The 21,515-nt window shown below is 34.6% G+C and overlaps 1 protein-coding gene across 2 annotated transcripts; it reads left to right on the top strand.

The window, feature by feature from the left end:
* The first annotated feature begins 661 nt into the window (after window positions 1-661).
* On the top strand, window positions 662-21,366 carry LOC115446429. Of its 2 annotated transcripts, none has more exons than XM_030173099.2 (8): window positions 662-981; window positions 4,836-5,020; window positions 13,982-14,217; window positions 16,091-16,540; window positions 17,216-17,477; window positions 18,010-18,109; window positions 19,351-19,534; window positions 20,321-21,366. In XM_030173099.2, the coding sequence occupies exons 1-8, from the start codon at window positions 868-870 to the stop codon at window positions 20,812-20,814; spliced, it is 2,025 nt and encodes a 674-aa protein (XP_030028959.2). In that variant the 5' UTR covers window positions 662-867; the 3' UTR covers window positions 20,815-21,366. The 2 variants fall into 2 exon arrangements, with proteins under 2 accessions (XP_030028959.2, XP_030028965.2); XM_030173105.2 differs by lacking the exon at window positions 662-981 and adding an exon at window positions 1,079-1,603.
* The last annotated feature ends 149 nt before the right edge of the window (window positions 21,367-21,515 follow it).

Consider the following 21,515-nt stretch of genomic DNA (forward strand, 5'->3'; position numbering starts at 1 on the left):
CTTTACGCGTTGGACTCTGTGCCATTATTATTACAAACGCTGTAGATGTAAGACTCGTACTACATGTGAAAAGCATCACGTGCTCTCAATTTACCTACAATTCATACTTTTCTCATTCTCCATATCAACTTGACACCCCCCCCCCCCCCCTGGGCCATCGGCTGGCGACGCCCTTGTATAGTGCTATCAAAGCTGTCCTTTGATTAGTCCGCCCACAATTGTAAAACGCCGGACATGCCCTAGTAGAGGGAATAGGACCTCCTGTCCCTGATCTTAATTGCCTAAAAAATAGGCCAAACACTTAACTCCCGTACCTACTAAAGTCGTTCATCCATTATAAGTACTTTGGGTACATACCCATCTAATTATTGTAAGTCATTAATCAATTCTTAAAGATTTATTTTAGCAGTATAAATCAAATACATTGTAAAGTATAGGAACTACCTAATTTTTACAGTGTATTATCATTGTAAAATGCTAAAAAACAATAATTAATATAATATATATATATTTTTTTAAGACCATTGTTTACAACGAATAATAACTACGTACATTGAAACGTTCCACTTTAATTACAACTACGATCAAGAGATGGCGCAAGTATAAAAGACTGTTTCAGCATTAGACCCACCAATCAAATTTCGAAAAGTGTCCCACTTTCATGACGTCACTATTTCCACGTTGGAAGTTGTAAGGGAATGTCATGTTCCCCTTTATTTTGTAAACTATTCCCTGTATACTGTAAATAAAAATGTTACACAAGTAAATAGTGTCAATCGATTACAGTGAAATAGAAATTAAAAGTATAGTGCAAAGAAGTTGTAAACTTGGTTATAATGACCTCTGTGCAGTTCTTATCAGATAAAAATGACTTTCCACAATGATGACATTAACAGGATATTGGAATGTCTCACGAGAAATGAACAATTGGATGATCTAAATAAGAAAACGGAAAAAATGGAATTTCAAGACGGTTTAATGGTTTGTATTGACAACCTAATCTTATTGATAAGTTATCGCTTTCCGATGGAGAGTAGCTGATTACAATAGGCGAGTGCTCTGGTAGGCGTGCGGTGAAGTAATAGTGATCGTGCCGATCGGACCTTGTTAAACAGCTTTCGTGAACTCACGCCGCCACTTTTACCGTTATACGTTCATTTCATTTAGTGAACGGACGTGGTTCGCTCGCCGATTTACCTGCTTACCTTTCGTTCCCGTGTCATCACATTCTAATTAGTGCTAATTGGAACAAGGATATCCTTAGCGAGCGCATTACTGTTCAATTAGTCCTCAGTGTTGTTCACCGCGTCATACAGCCGCTAGCGGTCCGCCGGCTACGTTCGCGTAAACAAGATAGTGCCAGCTAGGCACCATGCGGTTGCAGCCTTTGCCATATGCCGCGTAATTTTTTAAAACAAATTCACCTGTGAACGTCGTAAAAACTAGTTGTTACTTTCAGTGATATTGTTAAAGTGTGCCGGGACAATTTCAGTGTATTTTTCAATTGTTTTCATACAACTTGTGATTCATCAATGTTGATGTAACAGACTTGAAGTGTGGTGTAAAGATGGATAAAAAGCTTGATCTCCTGTCGCTCATTGAGGTATCCCAAACTATAATAATAATATATATAAACATTAAGTACAGATCTTGTTAAAAACATGGAATTAGTATCTTTGGGTATAATTCCATGTTTCCTAATATTTTGAGACTTCATATCACTTATGTTGCCTCCTTCGTAGGCAAACAATTTATCACTATTAGTATGTATTTATGATAACACACAATCCACTCAAATTAATATCATTGATATGCACCAAAGCGTGAACATTTTACAACATAAAGTGTTACCTACTTTCTTATATTATTATTTTAATTTTTTCACACAGTGAACAATTTTGATGTCTGAAATTGGGTGCCTTTCACTTTGACTGCATTTAGCTGTTGAAAATGAAAGTACATTATCATGTTAATGCTGTTCTTAGTGATTGGGACTCATATTTACCTTTTTTATCCTTGATCTTAGATTTTGATATTAGGCATTGAGTGAAAGAAACACTCACTAGAAAGATTTTTTCTCAATGTGATGGAATTAGGTCCAATAGTTCAATTGATCAATGAAAATTGATTTATTCTAAAATAGAATTAAATGAATTATTATAGACATTTAATAGTTCATGGTTATTATAACAATATAATCTTATTTCATAAACATAGTACTGATGAAACATGTTATCTAATCACATGTAATAATAATTAGACAAGCTAATATTTTTTGCATTACGATAGAATTTATATTCTTTTATTACAATAGAAGGTTTTTCTATTCTTACAGTATTATTATAATTCTTGGAAATAAAAAGAAGTCTTCATTTGAAAGTTAAAAATCTTTTTCTTTCACCAATAAATGCACCAGATTACTGTGCTTGTGTTTTGGCTGATCACATAAAGAAAAATATATATGTGTTACTTTTTTAAATATGTTACTATATTATTAATAAAAACCTCAATAAAAAAAATTGCCAGACATATAATATGAGAGAAAAATACTTAATTTTTTTAGAAGTAAATAATTTTAATAAATTAAATAAGAATATATTATGTGAAAAATACATTATTATGTTAATAATATTGGTAATTAGAGCTTAATTTCAATTCTTCTATTATATAATGACTGCTAATAACACTAATTACTGCTGGAAAATATCAAAAGTAATGAGCATATTCATCTCAATAAAGATCTACGTAATTACAAAATTATTTTTTCTAATAATTTCAGTAATTAAAAATCAAGTGCCACAATAATTTTAGTTGTTTGTTTGTAGCTGTATTTTTATTTCTATTTTTCATATATGGCTGCCTTACATTAAGAATATTTTTTCCAATTACATTACATATGTATTGTTTTTGCTACAAAATATGTTCTTTACTTGATAATATATCAAGCAGTATTGGCTCAATTGGGGATTTCCTTGAATGAGGCAGAGTAAAGGGCAAAACCAGATATAATATAACTTGTATCATGACTCACAATCCATCTTGTTCATTCTATAAAGATATTTAAAATGTCTATAAGGAACCCCTTATACGAGTATAATGTTTGTATTGTTTTAACTAGAATAAAGTTTGCCGTGTCAATCTCAGTAGCCTGAACCTGTGATCTCTTTTTTATGGTTGACTCGTCGCTCACACAGATGATGTGAAAATATCTTTTAAAATAAACAATTATTAATAATAAATCAGTGTGGTGGACTAAGGCTTACCCCCACTCACTAATAGAGGAGGCCTGTGCCCAGCAGTGGGACAGTATGTAATACAGGCCTGAGATTATAATAATAAATAATTAAATATACAATACAAAAGTATTGTTTCTAAAATTCATAATATGCTAGTACATGTACAGGCCAACTAATTACTGTTATAAAAAAAAATATACATATAAGTTTTCTGTGAACTGAAATATGTCTCAGTAGGTATTAGATCAGACAATACGTCGGTTATTCGCTCAAATATAATTATAGTAACACTTGTATCAATGTAATGGTTTCTGTCTTATAAGCCAAATGTGGATATGTTATCATTTTGTGGCTCAATGTACTGTGTAGTTAAGATCTGCATATAACATAGAAGACTCTCTGTATTATATTATGAAGTTGTAGGCAACAAGTGTTGTGGGGTGGGTTCATTCCTGATATAAGAAAAGCTATAGAGTTAAATTTTATGTATTTTGGTATAAAATCTCGTATGTTCGGGATTGATTGCAACATAAGAATAGATATATCTAAACGACTAATAACTACTATAATCGTACAGAGCATGTGCTTGGTATAAAACAGTACACGTAGTTGTATTTCTCTACCGCTCAGTGGATGCTAGTAAGATATTAACACAAACTTTTTCCTTATAAAATACGCACGTTCAGCATTCATGTGTTAAGTGTTTACCTAAAAAAACATATTCACACTTGTTCCTACGTATATAAGAGACGACCATAAGCGCAGCAATCCGTATTTGCCAACGATATTTTATTTCAAAGTTAAGGGGCACAATGTTGACAATACCACGAACTTTTACCCAGACCTAACCAAGACTCGAGCATTTATATAAGCAAGTTCTTACAAAGCTCGTACATTGAATGCCATAATATCGGCAATATGTCAAAAATTCTATACGCATGGGACTCGCCGCAAGTCCTGCAAGCTTAGAAATTTGCACGATAAAGATCATTTGCCGAATATAACTTCTGCAAGTTTTCTTTTAAACCCCTATTGAAATTTAAATAAGACTTGGAAATCCTCCTCAGTATATCGCCTTTCCACAAGCATTTACTGCACTAGCTTAAAAAAGTGAATCTCACATCTATTCATGGTTTTCCATAAAATGTTAAATGATATTGTTCCAAATATAGGTGTCTTCCCATGGCTTAGAGTTGAGTTTGCAATTCGTGTATTAATTTAGACGATGTGAATGTTCAGTCCACAATGTTATTAGTCGGTAGAGATCAGCGCTATCCAGAACTTTTATTTATAAATGTCAGGACACTGTATTGCTCAACATCCTAAAACATCACAATAATAATATGTTAAGCCTCACAATGCTCAATTATAATTACTGGCTAAATCCTTTATATTTAAACAACAGCTCTATATAAATAAATATTCATGACAATATTACCCAAATTCTATCATATGGGTGACCTACCTCGGAAATCTTCATGCAAACAATTCATGCACACTAACGGTAGAATTAGAAGAGTGTTAAAACCTACTCAAACGTAAAACAGCATACTTAAAAAAAATCAGTTGATCATCTTTAACTCCTTTTCATCTTTGCAGTCGGACTCATGGACGGCGTCCGACGACTTCTTGGAGAACATCTTCTCCTTGGAGCAGGGCTCGCTGGACTTTCTCGGCGAGTCTATGCCAGACTTCACCCTGGGCCCTGACAATGTGTCGCAACCCTCAGAAGCTCTCAGCAGTTCGTGTTCTGACAGTGGATTGTCCAGCGATCCGGCAGAGTTGTAAGTATTTTCTTCAACAGTTAACTATGTAGTGTGCACGTAAAGCCGTTGGTCCTGCGCCTGATCCCTCTCCGGTCATGTCGGATTGCCGTCTCACCGGACTATGAGAGTGAAGGAACAGAGAGTGCACCTGTGTATTGCGCATACACTTATGCACTATAATATCTAACGAAAAAACATTTTTGTTAAGAACACCGAAGTTTAAACATGATTTGAGATTTTGAATTTGTTCAGCTGCTTTCATGGCTGACTGTAAACTGAGATGCTAAGTTTTTATTATAGGCCTTATAGGAATTCATTGTTTATGAATCAAACATTCGAAAAGTCCTATTTTCCTTATGACAATTTTGATGACTACTTCTAGCTTTTGTCCAGGGTTGAAAAGGTCCCTTGGTGTTCTAATAGTCACGTTTTCGAGGTAAAAAAGCTGAATACGGGATTTTTGTGTTATTGTTTCATGTGTTAGAAGTACACAATTCGCGATAACGTTTGCTGCACATTTCTTCATCGGTTTTCTGAATCGCTTTGTCAGCTTCCTTAAAAACTACGTACCTATAGCCAGTAGCTATTAGCTTTTGAAACGTGTTTTCAACTAGTCTACTAATATATATAGTCCCACAATAAAAACTGGTTTTAAAAAAATCAATTCACTTTCGAAATGTTTTTTTTTTACTGATATCGCAATTCGGTATGTTTATATTGAACCGACCCCGTCCGCCGCGCCAGTCAAGATAGCAACTTATGAGCGTTACCCGCGGGACAATCCGGCGTTACGTAACGTTAGTTGCTCTACATTTGTTGAGCAACTTTCAGATCGTGACATACGCAATTATTAATGGGTGACGAATTCGATTCTGTCGAAAGTTGTTCCTAATCCAGTTGTATGGCATTTTGGTGAATTATCTGATACAGTACCACTCATGTACGAGAAAGAAATTTAAAATCCTTGTAGGCTTTGAAAATATTTCAATTTAATAAAAGATATCTATCAAGTAGAATTAAGAGTCTGCACAAAAGGTCCTCTTAACTGTTCCGGGTACAAAAGACGGTAAAAATACAACAAGTATAACCACAATAATTTACTTCAAAAAAGGTCGCGATAAACAACACAATATTAAATGCTATTGTTATGAAAAAAATATGACAATTGACAATAATACTGAATTGACGCACTTATGATGAATAATTGCAACACATTATAATATTATGAACATGCAGAGCTGTGGCCAGGGCTTTATGGTATATTTTCAAACAAATACCATTAAACATTTGATAATTCGTACTCACATAACGTGGTGCCCGTATTGAAACAAAGCTGCAACGAGGGCACCCACATTACGCCAACTGCGCTAAATGCCAGCAACATTCGATTTAACTTTGGAAATACTTCTGAATTTTGCAGTCGGTAAAAACAATTTGTCGGGGATTGCATTGTTGGCTCTTACTTTGGTATTCCTTCATTATTGCCGATAGCGGAATGTGAGATACATATGTATAAACTATTAAACCAAAAGTTTTGACGGTCGCCGAAGACATTCCAAACGCTAAAAGTTAGTCACGTAACTCTAAACTAACGGTTACTACGAGCCCGGTCCATTCAGTTTGCTTAGCCAGTGAATCATTACCCGTGTGACCAACTTCGCCGCGATGTTACTGACACCCATACATTTAATATTCCCGATGGAAACACGCCGGCAACTAACGCGTGATAAGAATAATCACGTTTAAAAACTTTGCAGCCAAAGGTCGTGTTTGATAAGTGCGTTACTTGGTGTTTTCTTACGTAAACGCTATCTATCTGCAAATTACTTTCTGCAACGTTGTTGTGCAGGTTATTTTTGGTAAAAATAATCTATGTTGATGGTAAAAAATTTAAGAGTTTGAAGTAAATGCGCAAGCAATTTACTGAAGGGTTATAAGAATGAAAATACAATTCTAAGAAATCAAATGACACGTCCATAAAGCCCGGAAGAGCTGGTTTAAAAGGGAGCTGACAAAGACCTATTATTGCGGGCAATCTTATGAGCTCAAGACTACACCAAAGAACAATTAAATCTTATATTCTAGTAGCAAGAAGCTGATCACTTGCATAATACCGAACCAATTTAATACCGCTCTAAAACAAGTGCCAAGGAAATGAGATTGCTAAAATAAAATGGAACTGGGTGGGACACGTGGTTCATATGCACTCGTTGAGAAGGATAACGTGGGCGCTTTCGATATGAAAGGATGAAAATGCTTTCATTTTGATAAAACTGCTATAAAACATATTGAAATAGTGATGGAATATTGGCCATTTAAAACATCTTTGCTTACTTAAGTATTTTACTTTGTATAACTATTCCTTAATTTACTAATATTGTTTTTAATTTCACATTGGGAACAATACTCATTTATGATATTAGTTAAGATTTTTTTTTATAATATAAATAATAATACATGAAGAGAAAACGTTGTACCTTTTTTTAACAACGCGCGCATTGAGGAGACTAAGATTTGGCATGATTAAAGTTCATATATAGGAACAGATTGTAGGAAGTTGTTAAATTTGATTGTTTTATAATATGTATTACAACTAAATTAAATTAGAGGGTCGAATTACGGTCGCTGGACGACGACTAGTATAAGTAATTGTATATTACTGAATGATTTTCATTCTAAGTAGTATTCATGAAGGGTGAAAAATCAATTCGTCAAACCTCGCCTATTAAAAAAATATGCCGCATTTCTTAGAATCAAGTACAAACGCCCATATTGAAATCGCATTCTGGCGTAGTATCGCCACGTTTCTAACCGCTTGTGTTAATATGTAAATATTTTCTTCGAGCCGTTGCACGTGGTCGGTCTGCCCTTTCTACAACCTATTCACATGTACCGGTTATCTCGAGTTTTCACTGTATGAATAGATTAACGATCAGAGTGAAGGCACATTCCATTACTTTTACTCCGTAAATAGTATTATTGGAAATTTTGAATGATTAGTCATGCAATGTGTGGCTGATCGTTTGATAGCAAGCTTAGCAACTGATTAGGGCATCAGAATTCGAGGTCATACAAGTGTAGTTAATCTCAATGGTAAATAGGTAGTAACATCGTAGATTCGCACACTTATTCTGATTCTTACTTAAATTTCTTTGTTATATCAAGGAAGAGTTAAATTTATGTTTTATATTGCATGTCGTTGCACTTTATTATGATTTGCTTATTTATTGTTCTCTTCTTTGTTGTTAAAACTAGGGACGATCCCGTTCGGGATTTCCTAACGATTGAATTTCCCTTTAAGTTAAATATCTGGATGGATGTTTCCCATTTGCCAATGACAGAAGAAATTGTTTATAATCGATAAGTTTATGGCCATCATGTTTCTGATTAATAGCTTACTCGTGCCTCTGTTACTGTAAATAAGTAATAAGAGTCCATAGCAATTGACGTATGATAGATAAACTACTGCTATATTTATTTGTTTATTATTTTACCTTATATTTGTAATTGAGGAATGTGCAGAATGAAGAGGTAATAGTTACTATTATTGAAGTAAACATCATATTAAGATATTAGGCTTATTGACTGATTGAAGCAAATGAGTAAAATTAACAAAATATCTTTATGATAAAATATTGCTCGTCATCTGTGTAACGGTTTACTTTACTTATATTCGATGAAATTCACGAATAATCTGTAACAATAAGACAGATTTTATTGTTCCTCTCAAGATTTTCGTCGGTTTAATGACAAGTAATTAAGGCCAGAAGAAAAGACTTTCTCCTTTCTTAAGCTTCCTTTCTTTCATAATCAACAACTCATGGTTGAACGCCGCCCGCATGACCAATGTAAAATTTAAAACCACTTGCTATAGCGATAATTAATAGTAATGTTTTGTATTCTTTATAAAAAACAATTACTGCTCACTTATCAGTAGATATAAAACGTTTATCATATGTTTCCGCAATAGCTGTACAGATTATTCTCATATCTTTTGGTGTTACTTACTGAGTTGATACTGAATGTAGAACGAACATCGTAAGTGATTATTTTGGCGGCTTAAACGATGCTATCGCCGGTTGATATCTGCGGATTGGTAAAAATATCAGCGATAAGTGCATTATGAGCAAGGAGTGTGTAAGGGCTGCCTTGATTGAGGATGCTTAATTTTGTATGGTTTCTAGTTCTTATCCTTTGCGTTGCTATTATATTTTCAAAAACCGGCCACCATCCGTCAGTCATGGAGCTTGTCCGCATTCCTAGTCAACCGCGCGTAGACATGTGAAACCTTGCACATTTTCATTGTAAAAGTCAATGCCTTGTAAAAAATTGCGTCAGTTGCGTGCCATCTCAATAGGGCCTAAACCATCAGATGAAGAGTTGATTGGAAATCAATCATTTTATCTGATATAAGTTTGCCACTTTTTACTAATTGTAGTTGCTCTTGATTTCTTGGTGGGTCTATGTGATTGACAATTGAAAAATAGTTTTATTTCAATGCTAACATTCACGTACAAAAAAAAAGAAATCAATATCCATGTGATATCGAATTAACTAAAATTTCTAAATATCAAACAGCTACGTTTCCAATTTGAGGCAAACAATTCAACAATAAATAGCCAGTTTAACCAAGTTGAAATTTCAAACTGGTCGATAGTTGAATACCTAACATATATCTGTATTGAGATGTTCAAACTAGTGCAATATTTTGTTCTAGACAGTTCGTCTGAAAGTAAAGGTCAGCTTCGTGGGCGGACAAAGGCCGGCATTGTTACCCGACACGTTTCTCGAAGACCTTTCACCAAGTTTAAAATGGCTAATTTATTACCATTATGTAAGGTTATACCAGCGTATCGCTGGCCTAGTAGGTTTAATAAATTGACGTTATTATCGAATCCAAAAAAACTTGTTATGTTAATAAACGAGTCATTTTTATGTTGATCAAAAGTGTTCTGCGTTAGAATTTATATTTCCAAGTCAGAACTTGCTTCGTATAGGTTATGAATAAAAATGAAAAATTCAATAGCTGCCATGTATAATTCTGAACGATAAGCGTCAGAAATGTGATTCTATCACGCGATTAAATTTTTCGTTGTAATTTTATATTGCAATATGAAATGGTTCTACATTGCTTGTAGTAGGTACTATGTTATTTAAATGTCTCAATCTAGTTACTTAATTTACAATTCAAAGATCCCAACATGTTTCATCAACTATCTCTAGCAATTTCTTATTTCATAAAAAAAACATCAATCTTCATCAAATAATTTCGATTTTCATCTTAAAACTTTCGATTCGAAACGAAGATGCTTTCTTCATCGTACGTGATCTTTTAGGACAATCGAAAACGCTTGTTCCGATTATCATCACGTTTAATCGTAACACAACAGTAGTCTTTTGTAATATTCATCCAGATAAAATATTACTGCTAAATCTCTATAGCGTGACCGTTAAGAATCGTGAGAGGTCGTTTAATAGCAAAACTTGAGCGTCACGGTCGGTCGATGGCACCGGCGTTGTTGCGGCCAATTGATGTTACTTGCCAAATATGTTCAACATATACGGAAACGACTCCTGACTTCCGATCGGCCATGTTGAAAGACTTGACAAAACAAAAACATACACCAATGACGTGGTTTTTATAACTGATTTTTTTATATCTTTATTTAGATGGTATTCATTACTATGTGTGTCTTTTCTACGTATATTAACAATAAAAAATGATCGGCTCTACGAATTACGATATAAAACGCTAATATATTCTGTAACATAAATTTTGCGGTAGACATTTTAACCAATTAAACTTACTTTATAAACACGAATTTCATTTATTAGCTAATGTACACGTACTGTTACAAAATATGAATATTCATAATATGTGATTCTGTCGGGACATGTGCATTGCCCGATTAGTCATGCAAATTGATGTCACTTACTTGAACAAAGTTGCAAATTTTAAATGTTACACGTCAGCAAATTGCACAATCATACCGCTTGTTTACATTAACCAAGAGAGTTTGAAACTGCGATTCCGCTTGCATTAAACTAGGGCTGCCAACACCTAAATTGTCGACGCCGGATAAACACGGCGAAAATCCCGGATATTCGGGCGAAATATGGGTTTTTCCCCGGAGACTAATGAATAAATATTTTTTGCAACGCGCGGGGGCACAGGTAAGGGCGTTCCATCGTTGACTATTTGGCCGTGCCATCTTGAATGCGGGGTATTATGACTGAATTTTTAACTAAGATTATTGCTTATCTATATAAGAAAATGGATTTCCCCTGACAACCCCTGCCGGACGGCCACCTAGACGCCCTTTAAACTAGGACAAATCCGGGGAATTCCGCACGGATGGCAGCCCTAAGTTAAACTTATAAGAGAACGGCATTAGCTTGTATATGTTTAGATTTAAAGGATGATGCAAATCTGAATGTATGTGACAAATTCGACTGGGATTTACCATTATACCGCAGAACGCGATGACTTTGATTTTCCTCATACCTTTCTTTTCTTTTCTCTAATACCGATACCGTTTTTATTATACGAATACATATTTATCAATTAGCTGTAATTATGCTTTGATTTTATTCTACAGAAATATTATTTTTCTACGTGGCCTTATTCCACTGTAATGGAGAGTTGGCACAAAACACTTACACGCACATTGCAAATTTGACGTTTTTTTTTTGCAATATGTCTGTCAACTCTAAAGATTTCTATGGAAAATAATAAAGGTCTTCAATTCCATTCAATGTTTAGATTTCTGCATCACGTTTATTGCAATAAAACAATGCAGATACGGCACAATGGCGTACAACGCGAATTGATCGCAGCATAAATCTGAAAGCAGACGTGACCTTTTGTGCAGTTACAATTCGCAGATTCGTTAAGGTACAAGTTAAAGGAATATCGACAATTAATAACTTGTTGTTGTGTGTTATATTAAATGTATTGTACGTTTTGCAAGTGACCCCGCTGCACTTGATGGTAAGTGGAATGGGGTCCAATAGAATGTCGACTGACGGCAGATGGTTACCACTCGGCAATGGACACAGTTATGCCGGCCTGTTGGAACCGGATATACACAGGCCGATCCCGGAACGCGACTCTGACGTGGACCACTATGGCGTGTTTTAACACCTTGTGTACGGTGGCTATCCGGGCGGATATAAAACATATCTTACCGCCAGTAGTAGTTGTAAGGAAGAATGGTGTGCGTAAACATACCAGGTAATGAACGATTGATTTTGCTGAATGACGCTTGCTGTTGTCGCGGGGTACTCTTGTAATTCAATGTAATTAATTAACCACATTTAATCAAATAGCTTAACATACGTAAACTCCAGACGGATTTTGCGTGCGAATTATATTATTTGTGTATTATTTTGATTTGAGGTATTACGGGTAACCAAATGAATAGGAATATAAATACTTGTAAACAGCATGATATGTTACTAGTATGTTATACTAGCGCTAAATCGTAATATTAGTCACTGTATATTAAGTTTTTTATAGGCCAATAAAGTTACTTCATTGCACCTCAATAAAATGAAGTGACGCATAAAAAAAATTTCGACCAGCAAAGGATGTCGTATTCTTTAATACTAAATGCAATCATGTCGCCCTACTTAATTGCATCTCCACGTTCGGCCAAAGTAATCAAGAAATGGTTTATGTAAAATTAAAAAAGAAATGAGTAATTGGAAAATGTAGGTAGATATTGTAACTTTGATTTTTCGGATGACTTAACACCTCAGTCCGCACCGTGACTATGAAGGCTGCAGTCTTCGAAAAGTCGTAAATATCATAGTTTTATTTTGATGGTTTATGTAAATATAACATAATCAGTTTGTCCGCATTTTCCAACCGTGGCCGGCACCCATCGATGATGAGCGTCATGTCAATATATCCACACAGTTTGTTCATAACCGGCGGTAGTATCAAAACATGTGGCTTTGGTCTAAGAACATAATAGCTTACAAACATGTTTGTACTTTGTCCATTATGTCACAGTTAATGACATAGCCAAATAGAATTATTTATTTAGTAATTAATGTTGTAATGCTCAGAATATTCCATGTATCCTACGCTCATTGTTTTAACCATGTGATTTCTTTGTTTATTCCTTCATATTTGCTAAAATGTAATCTTGTTAACTTAAGTTCTATTATAGTATAGTATAAGTGTGATTTTTATTACATCATTTGCCAAGGACTGCATTCTTTCAAATATGTTTACGCAAAACAGGATGGAAATGGTAAAAACTGAGTCAAATCGTTGTGCAACATGCGTGAAAAGATCATCGCGTCGAACCCACTTTGTTATGATATAAAACAGGTTGTTGAATACGCATTGTAACCTAAACGCCACGTACTCAAATGAGTCATAGAAAAGGTTTTGCGCAATATTATGGTTGCTATCTAAAAGGATAATACCACGTCACTGTTTTGAAGTCATCAATCGTGTCGCTCTACTTCTAATAAACAAAGAAAGGTTTTCAATCTTGTCATTTATCATCCTATCGGTTATTATTCCTAGGAGCGTTTTTGTGTATTTATAAAAGAAACATTGAAAGTTGCCAGAAATTCAGTATTGTTAGTTACAATTAGTACAATTTAGTAGGCGATATCTAGCATCTCAATTGCGGTAGGTCTGTCCAAGTGAAAGTTAGGTGGGTAATGGGTATCCCTGTTCTGTCCATTTCTGCCGCCAAACCGCAATGTCTAAGCACGGTTACATTCCAATTGTAACGATGATTTAACCAGTGAGCATTCTGAATCTTAGCACCTTATGTCAAAATATGTTCTGCAGTATTTGGAATTCTAAATGTTATGACAGACAAGCGACTTATTCTCGTCTTTTAGTAATACAAAATACCCTGACAAATGTTGTTCTAGTGCAAAAGCTGATTACAAACCTTGCTATACTTAAGGCAATTAGTTATTTTTTATTTTTCATATCTTTCATTATTCCAGCGACTTCGAACAGCAACTATCGCCATTCCTTATACAAAACTCGTGCGATGAGGAGAGCGGCAGGACGGCCGGCCTCGAGCCGACCAGCCCCGCGAACATGCAAGACGTCATCATCCAGGACTCGAGCGACGCGTCCAACAGCTCCAGCGAGGTGGTGGAAGACGCCTTCGACATGTCCGACTTTGCCCAGAACGTTGTGCCTAGTTTTATTAACAAGAATACACTCCAAAGCCCTGGTAAGTGTTTTTCAAACTGCTGTATGTTATTAGCTATTGCCCGCGGCTCCAACAGCGTGAAAAAGCTTTTTTTGTAATAAATATTTTCCCCGGATAAAATATAGCTTATAGCACTCAAGAGTAATGTATCTTCCAAAGATTTTCAAAATCAATTCAATTGCTCCACAGAGTAGCCCCTACAAAACTAAAAACTTTACCTCTGTATAATATTAGTATAGATTATTATCTGGGAATTATGGATGTTTAAGTCAGGGAAACAGGTACTTGCTTTCTCCCATCTTCTACAATAAAAAGAGATAAAAAATGCAATGCAAATGGCTCTCCAGTTTCTGTGTATTTAGATATCGTTATTAAATATTAGCAAAGAAAATGTGTTGTTGTGGCACCTAATCAATTAAATACTTAATAATAATTTTAAAAATGTTTGCTGAATGAATAGCACAGATAGTGACGTTCGTATTATTAATGTATAGTCTGTCGAGGAAAAATAAAATCATCGCCATGTTCTAGTAAAATATGGAACTAAATGCTTGAACTGACAACGTGAACTTTAAAACTAAAAGGCAAGAATGACGTCCGCAAAACAGGTTTTTTACCGTCTCGATGAGGCTAAAAAAATAATATTCCTTTTAAACTACATAAAAACGATATTGGTTATAGGTTTTGCAAAGATTTTAATACTTTCTACTGTATTACATACACTTTTCTGTTTTTATTGAATACAATTTTACTTTTAAAACGGTATTAAGAATGTATCTAGAAACGTTTTTATAAATATTTTAATATAAATCTGAATACTGACTCCCAAGTTACTAAATCCAAAATGTCAGTTTTCACTCCTTTCGTTTTCTTTTTGCTTAAACAGTTGATTTAAATATTCTAATATTAAAATATTTTATATTGTACGAACGAAACGAATTTTAATAATTAAGGTTAAAGTTGTTGTAAGAATGTTTTTGATATAACATGAGAATTTTAAAACAATTGAAACATATTATTAAAAGGCATAGACTATAAACAATTTTTCCTAATCGTCAAAATAATAATCCACTAACAAATCGATATCAAATCCTTAACTAAATGGTCTAAGAATCGATTATAACAGAATATCAATAATCGTTTCCTATTTTAAATTGTAAAAAATAGACATGATTAATTTTTACACATTGATAACTTGATAACAGCAAGGCTACTGAACACATTAGGTGTACAATTAACGTATAACTTATCAGTGAGGATTTTATATCCACATTTTAAAGTATTTACCATATCACACTTTTGTATCGCAATTTAATGGCGACCTTCGACGTGTTTCCATATTGATTTATGTCTTGGCAATGCACTTGTATCAATATTTTATCGTACTCTGAATTCACCTATGTGTGTCGAATATTAAATGGTGCTTTTAATACAATATTTTACAAATTTGAAAATGTTGACCTTTATTATTGTTCACGTTAACGAATGTTTAATTTGAACGTTAGTTTGACAAGTAAATGTTGCTTAACACCTTGTGAAGTATCTAACAATATACCATTTAAAGTATAATTAATCATAGTTTGGTGTTTTCTATACATATACCATTCTCACTTATTTTATTCTGGAATGTGTCTTTTATAGGTTAATAACAAACGGCTATGAAACATTTCGTTTCTAATAAGGCTACATCAGTTATGTCATGAATATAATAAGAAGTAGGAGCGTGCGTACACGCAGGTTTAGAAGACAAATAGATACTGCCCAAACTCAACCCCGTCCCATTTATACAAATATAAATGTACATAATGTAAAATATTATATATTTTGTTTCCTGCATTAAAATTTTAAATATTACCAGAATGATGATGGTCCATTGTGGAATATTTAATTTTAGGTAAAGGGGGTAGAAAACGTCGTCTGTCGTCAACACCTCAGATCGCAGTACAGCCCAAAGTACAAAAGCCGACAGTGAAAATCCCTGTAAACACACAGAAGCCGCAACTGGTCGTCAAGGCGCAACCGCAAAAACCCGTCAAAGTCGCCAACATACAAGTGTTGAGTCCGCAGACTAAAGTCTACTCAAAGCCAGTGGAATCCGTCGCGCCCCAGCGAAGAGTCATACGAGTCGCACCTATGGCCGGCAATCCCAGATCAATACTGCTTCCAGTAACGATAAAAGACATGAAAGATTTGAAATCGATAAAGATCATAAACGCGGCGGATTTGAAGAACGCATCAAACATAAAATTGGCGGCGGCGAATCTTCTATCGCAGACGAAACTGCACGATCTCAAAACCGAGACCCGTAATGACTACGAATACGAGCATAACAGCACCAACTGCGGTGAGTGACGTTCAACTATACGGTAATTGGACGCGTCGATTCATTTTATTGGGAGCAATTGTGCGACAACTTATTTGTGATGGATGCGGCCGATGCCTCCATTACAGATTCGTGTTTGACAATTGTAATAGACGATGCGTGAATATTAATTGACTGCGAAATGGAATGTTTGACGAACATTTTGATTTAATAGATAGTAATTTTGGAAGTCGGTTTGAACAGTTTTACTTAGCAAGTTCATTGTACTGTGTATTCTCTTTTCCTAAATACTTTGTATTATATTTTACTGAATGTACTTATATATTCAAATGACATAGATGTAGGTATGTAGTCAACATCAAATCAGTACTCAAAGACCAAATGTATGAGTTGCAAAGAACATAGATTAATTTTCTGCCTTCATATCGAGGGCTTCGTATCAAACAGGCGTATAGACAAAATTACCGTTTTGCAAGAGCTACAAAGAATGCGAATAAAACAAAACTGATGTATTATCAAATATATGTCTAGAAAGATTTGACCCTTATACAAACAAAAACTACATTTTTGCCTATTGAATTATTTTGCCTTTGTTATGAAACCCTTGATATGTATTCATTTAAAGCTGACCGTGTCTAATACCTACACCCCATTTTTTAAATTATCTCACAAACCAAACTTTATTTGCCCATTCAGATGATTCAGGTAGTGAACGCAGCGAAGAAGAGGATGACCATAAAGAGCCAGTCGACGGCAGGAATGGATATCCCCGTCTCGTTCTAACTGCAGAGGAAAGGCGGTTGTTGGCAAAGGAGGGAATCACCTTACCGACCAGCTATCCACTTACTAAACACGAAGAGAGGGAACTAAAGAGGATCCGACGCAAGATCAGGAATAAGATCTCCGCGCAAGATTCTAGGAAACGCAAGAAGGAATATGTTGACGGGCTTGAGGATAGGTGAATATATATTTATTATTAGAGCTATTAGTTTTTACTCGCAGCGCCATTCGTGTAGGTCAGTTTTCGGCATAAGTAGAATTATTTAGTTTTCTATTGGTGTAAAGAACCAAAGTAGTCAGTGTTTATTTTTTTTTATTTTTTTGGAGGGATTAGTATTCAAGCGAACAATATCTTTACCAGTAATTATGAAACGATAGTTAGTTAAAAACAGTGAAGAAAATTTTAATTAAATGAATTATTATAACCTTTTATTTGTTAATTAAAAATGTTTTTGACATTTCAAACATGCTAATAATAGCAAATTCTTTAAATTTAGTTATTAACCTGAGAATGAAATTTATATGAAGTTAATTTTGGACAATTTGTATCGTTTAAATGGAAACATAACCCAAATAAGTACAGAAACCAACATGTAATGTTATATTTAAAATATTTTTTATTATCTTGTCCTATTGCATATTGTTTGTACAAACATCTAACTTGCGTAAGGATTACAAGGAAGTTTATAAGGAAAATGTTTTATTTTCAGAGTGAAGCAGTGCACAGCCGAGAACCAGACGTTAATTAGGAGGATAAAGATACTGCAATCGCAAAACCAGACCCTGACGGCACAATTGAAACGATTGCAGGTAAATTACATTTCGTCCAATGACACCCATCGTGTAACAACTACAGCGACTTTGTCTTACTAGCTTTTGCTCGTGGCTTCGCCCGCGTAATTAAGTTTTCTGGGATACATTTTTTCCGACTTACTTGATATGTATCTTTATATTATGACCAAATTACACAAAATCATTATAAATTGTAGTCTATGTGATATTCTGATGTATAACCAATATTACTGTAAAGTTTCATCCAAATCCGTTTAGTAGTTTTTTCGTATTTTAAAATGGAAAATGAATAAATGAATCGGATTTATAAATTGTTTACACTTTGGATGTTCCAATCAATGTTATTGAGCCATTTAACTTTAGGTGATTTAAATATAAATTAAAATTTACCTTTAGGCCACTTTATTAATACGGTTATGTGAAGAAAATTTAATAAAAGAACACAATCGTGCAAGTGTGCATAATTGTATTTTGTTTAATAGCCATTTCGGTGAACTAGTCATCAATTCGTTTGGAAAAGTGTAAAGCAAATTTTCACGTTTTCAATATTTCCTGAAATGCGCGATTGCTATCATTGATTGTGTACCTTTTCAAACTCGCAAACCGTGAAATTGAACTGTAAAATGCATTTCAGTCGCTAATTTACTAAATTATTACAGTGATAGACATCTTGATAGAATTATGTCGTATTTTATATTTTAACCTAGACTTAGGTAGTGGAATAGAATTCTTATCAGTCTATAAATAAATTTTAACAAATTGTGTGTTTAAATTAGGATGATTAATAACATCAATTTTCAATAAAAGATCCCATTTTCAATCCAATTCCGAGAACGTACCAATCAAAATAACTCGTTTGCAAGCATGTAAAAAACTGGTCTAATTGGTCCGTTTTTGAGATAGATTGAAAAAAAAGCGATAAGGATCGTTTTTTGAATATGGCGCTCAATCAGATTAGTTATACTATCAAACTACACACAGAAAATTTTGAACCTAAAGTTAATGGATACGAGTAGGTATTCTGATGAGATACCTGGGTCAAAATCGTTCTTACCTTGTCGTTATTGATTTGTATTTGAAACTGTAGGTATTTATATTCTTATACCAATTCAATTCCCTGTAATTTATATATTAATACATGAAGATCGCCTGCACGCGAGGGTGTGAGATTTAGCATTATTAAGTTCATAAAGAGGATTCCAAAAACAAACAATTCGTATATGTGTTAAAAAATATGTTAAATGGTGTATTCGTTTCAGAACGTGCTAACCGGCGTGACGAGCGGGTCGCCGGGCAAGTCGGCGCAGCCGGCCACGTGCCTGCTGGTGCTGCTGCTGTCCGTGGCGCTGGTGGCGCTGCCGTCCATGCGCGAGGAGCGGCCGCGCGACCACCACCACCACACCACGCCCGCCGTCACCAGGGCGCTGCTCTCCGCCAACAATAGTAAGTCTTCATATATTCAATTTATGTGTCATACGAATATATATATATATCCGCACATAAACATCCACAATGAAGGTTGAAATAGAAATTGATTAGACAATCATCGATGTGTCGCCGGCTTATAAAATGAGAATAGGCTCTTTACTTATTGTATTTTACTAGCTCAGTGACACAATTGTGTTACGATTTCTGTGCCGATACCGTGGGTTCGATGCTCAGGTAAGATGGTGATCATACTGATTGTTCAGAAGCAGTCTTAACATAGCTGACAACATCTATGGCTTCTTTAGAAAAGAGTACTTTTTATATGCAAACAAGCGAAAAAGCTATATGATAGATCATTGGCGTCTATGAACAAAAAAAGCTATAAAAATGAAATAAGACTACGTAATTTGGAACATTTATTCTAAAAATATTTGAAGAGTAAGTTCTGTCCAAACACGGATGTTGCATAAAATCATTTTATATGATCGCTGCAAGTTTACATAAGGTATTTAAAATCGTCAGTTGCATTTACGGTTCAGTTGTCCGCTTTCACATTACATAATGTTCATAGAATTGTTCAATTCGTCATGGCATTACATGATTGTATTTGGGAATAGACTATTTAACAGACAAAACTTAGTACTTTAATTTAATGCACGAAGTTAGAAAATATTACGTATTATTTTGTTTTTTTCTAATATTAAGATTTGTTTTTAAATTTTCATAATAAAATTTATTATGCATAACTATAGATGTATACTATTCACTGTTTTACTACAGGAAATTGTATTTTTTTTGTAGAAGTGGCGCTCGATGAGACAGTCATCGATGATGGTGAATTCAACATGGACGAGCTCATTACCTTCAACCGCCCGCACTCGGACCACGACTACCAGGTCGTCAAGAACCTTGATACACACAAAGTCTTGCCCAATGGATACGTCGATCTGCCTATAGACGAGGACTGGCCGCCCAACTTGAAGAAACGCATGAAAAAACTGGAATTTGACTACGAGGACGGCAGAGATTATCTGCCACCTATCGTCAAAGAGGAGAACTACGAAAACTCCTATAAACTAGACTCGAAATTCAGAGCTGATGACGATATCGGCGGCGGGTTTTTGACCAACGCTTTGTTGTCTACGGGGCGAAAACTAGGCGAACTTCTCGACGTGATCCCTCCCATACCGGTCAAGAATGAGGATATCGTCATAGAAGAGATCTCGGACTACGAATCCAGGAACACCACGGAAGTGAAAAGTTTTGTCGTCAACGGCAGCCTCAACGAATTCTAGGCTAAGCACAGATTATACATTTTATAATTCCTTTATATTTTCGCAGATTTTTTTCCATTTTAGCTAAGTTATAAAATTTGGATGAAATTATTCCTGGTTTGTTTGAGTTAAAAGGTGACGTATGTATGCAATGTTGAATGGCTTTATATTTTATATTACTGTTATTTTAAGTTAAGACATATGTCCTTACATAATAATTTCTATGTTAGTGAGATCGTGAACTGTTTTATTTTAACCATAATATTTACCAGAGGTGATTTAGATGTGACGCGACGAGAATATTGTTAATATTTATTTGGAAAATCAAAATTAATATATTATAATAAAATCAAGTTTATTTACTTTATTGTATAAGTTTATTTGCATAAGCATATTCCTGTCAAAACACGGTGCAATTATCTATAGTTACTGATTATTCAGTGTGAGCTAGAATTAATTAAGATTTTATAATGCAATTAGATGTAGTTTATTTTACCTACTTACAATATTGATGATTACTGTTGAGTATACTGTACACATGATTCTGGTTCGAATAAATTGCGTTAGTAATAATATATCTTTTATTTGTCTAGTGCCCAATACTAAAACGTGAACACTTACCCCCTTATTCATAAACGTTTTTTATCTAAGGACGGAGTAAAGCTGTGATAACAAGCCTGTTTCTGTTTGTGCCCAACGGCACTGAGAAATAGACATAGGGC

This window comes from Manduca sexta, chromosome 8 (assembly GCF_014839805.1).
Source record: "Manduca sexta isolate Smith_Timp_Sample1 chromosome 8, JHU_Msex_v1.0, whole genome shotgun sequence".
In the NCBI taxonomy this organism is placed as follows: Eukaryota; Metazoa; Arthropoda; class Insecta; order Lepidoptera; family Sphingidae; genus Manduca; species Manduca sexta.

What these genes read in the sequence shown, in the direction of transcription:
- LOC115446429 (XM_030173099.2), top strand. Translation starts at nt 868, where the DNA reads ATGACTTTCCACAATGATGACATTAACAGGATATTGGAATGTCTCACG. An exon ending in AATTTCAAGACGGTTTAATG is followed by an intron (nt 982 to 4,835) that starts GTTTGTATTGAC and finishes TCATCTTTGCAG; the next exon opens with TCGGACTCATGGACGGCGTC. An exon ending in TCCAGCGATCCGGCAGAGTT is followed by an intron (nt 5,021 to 13,981) that starts GTAAGTATTTTC and finishes TCATTATTCCAG; the next exon opens with CGACTTCGAACAGCAACTAT.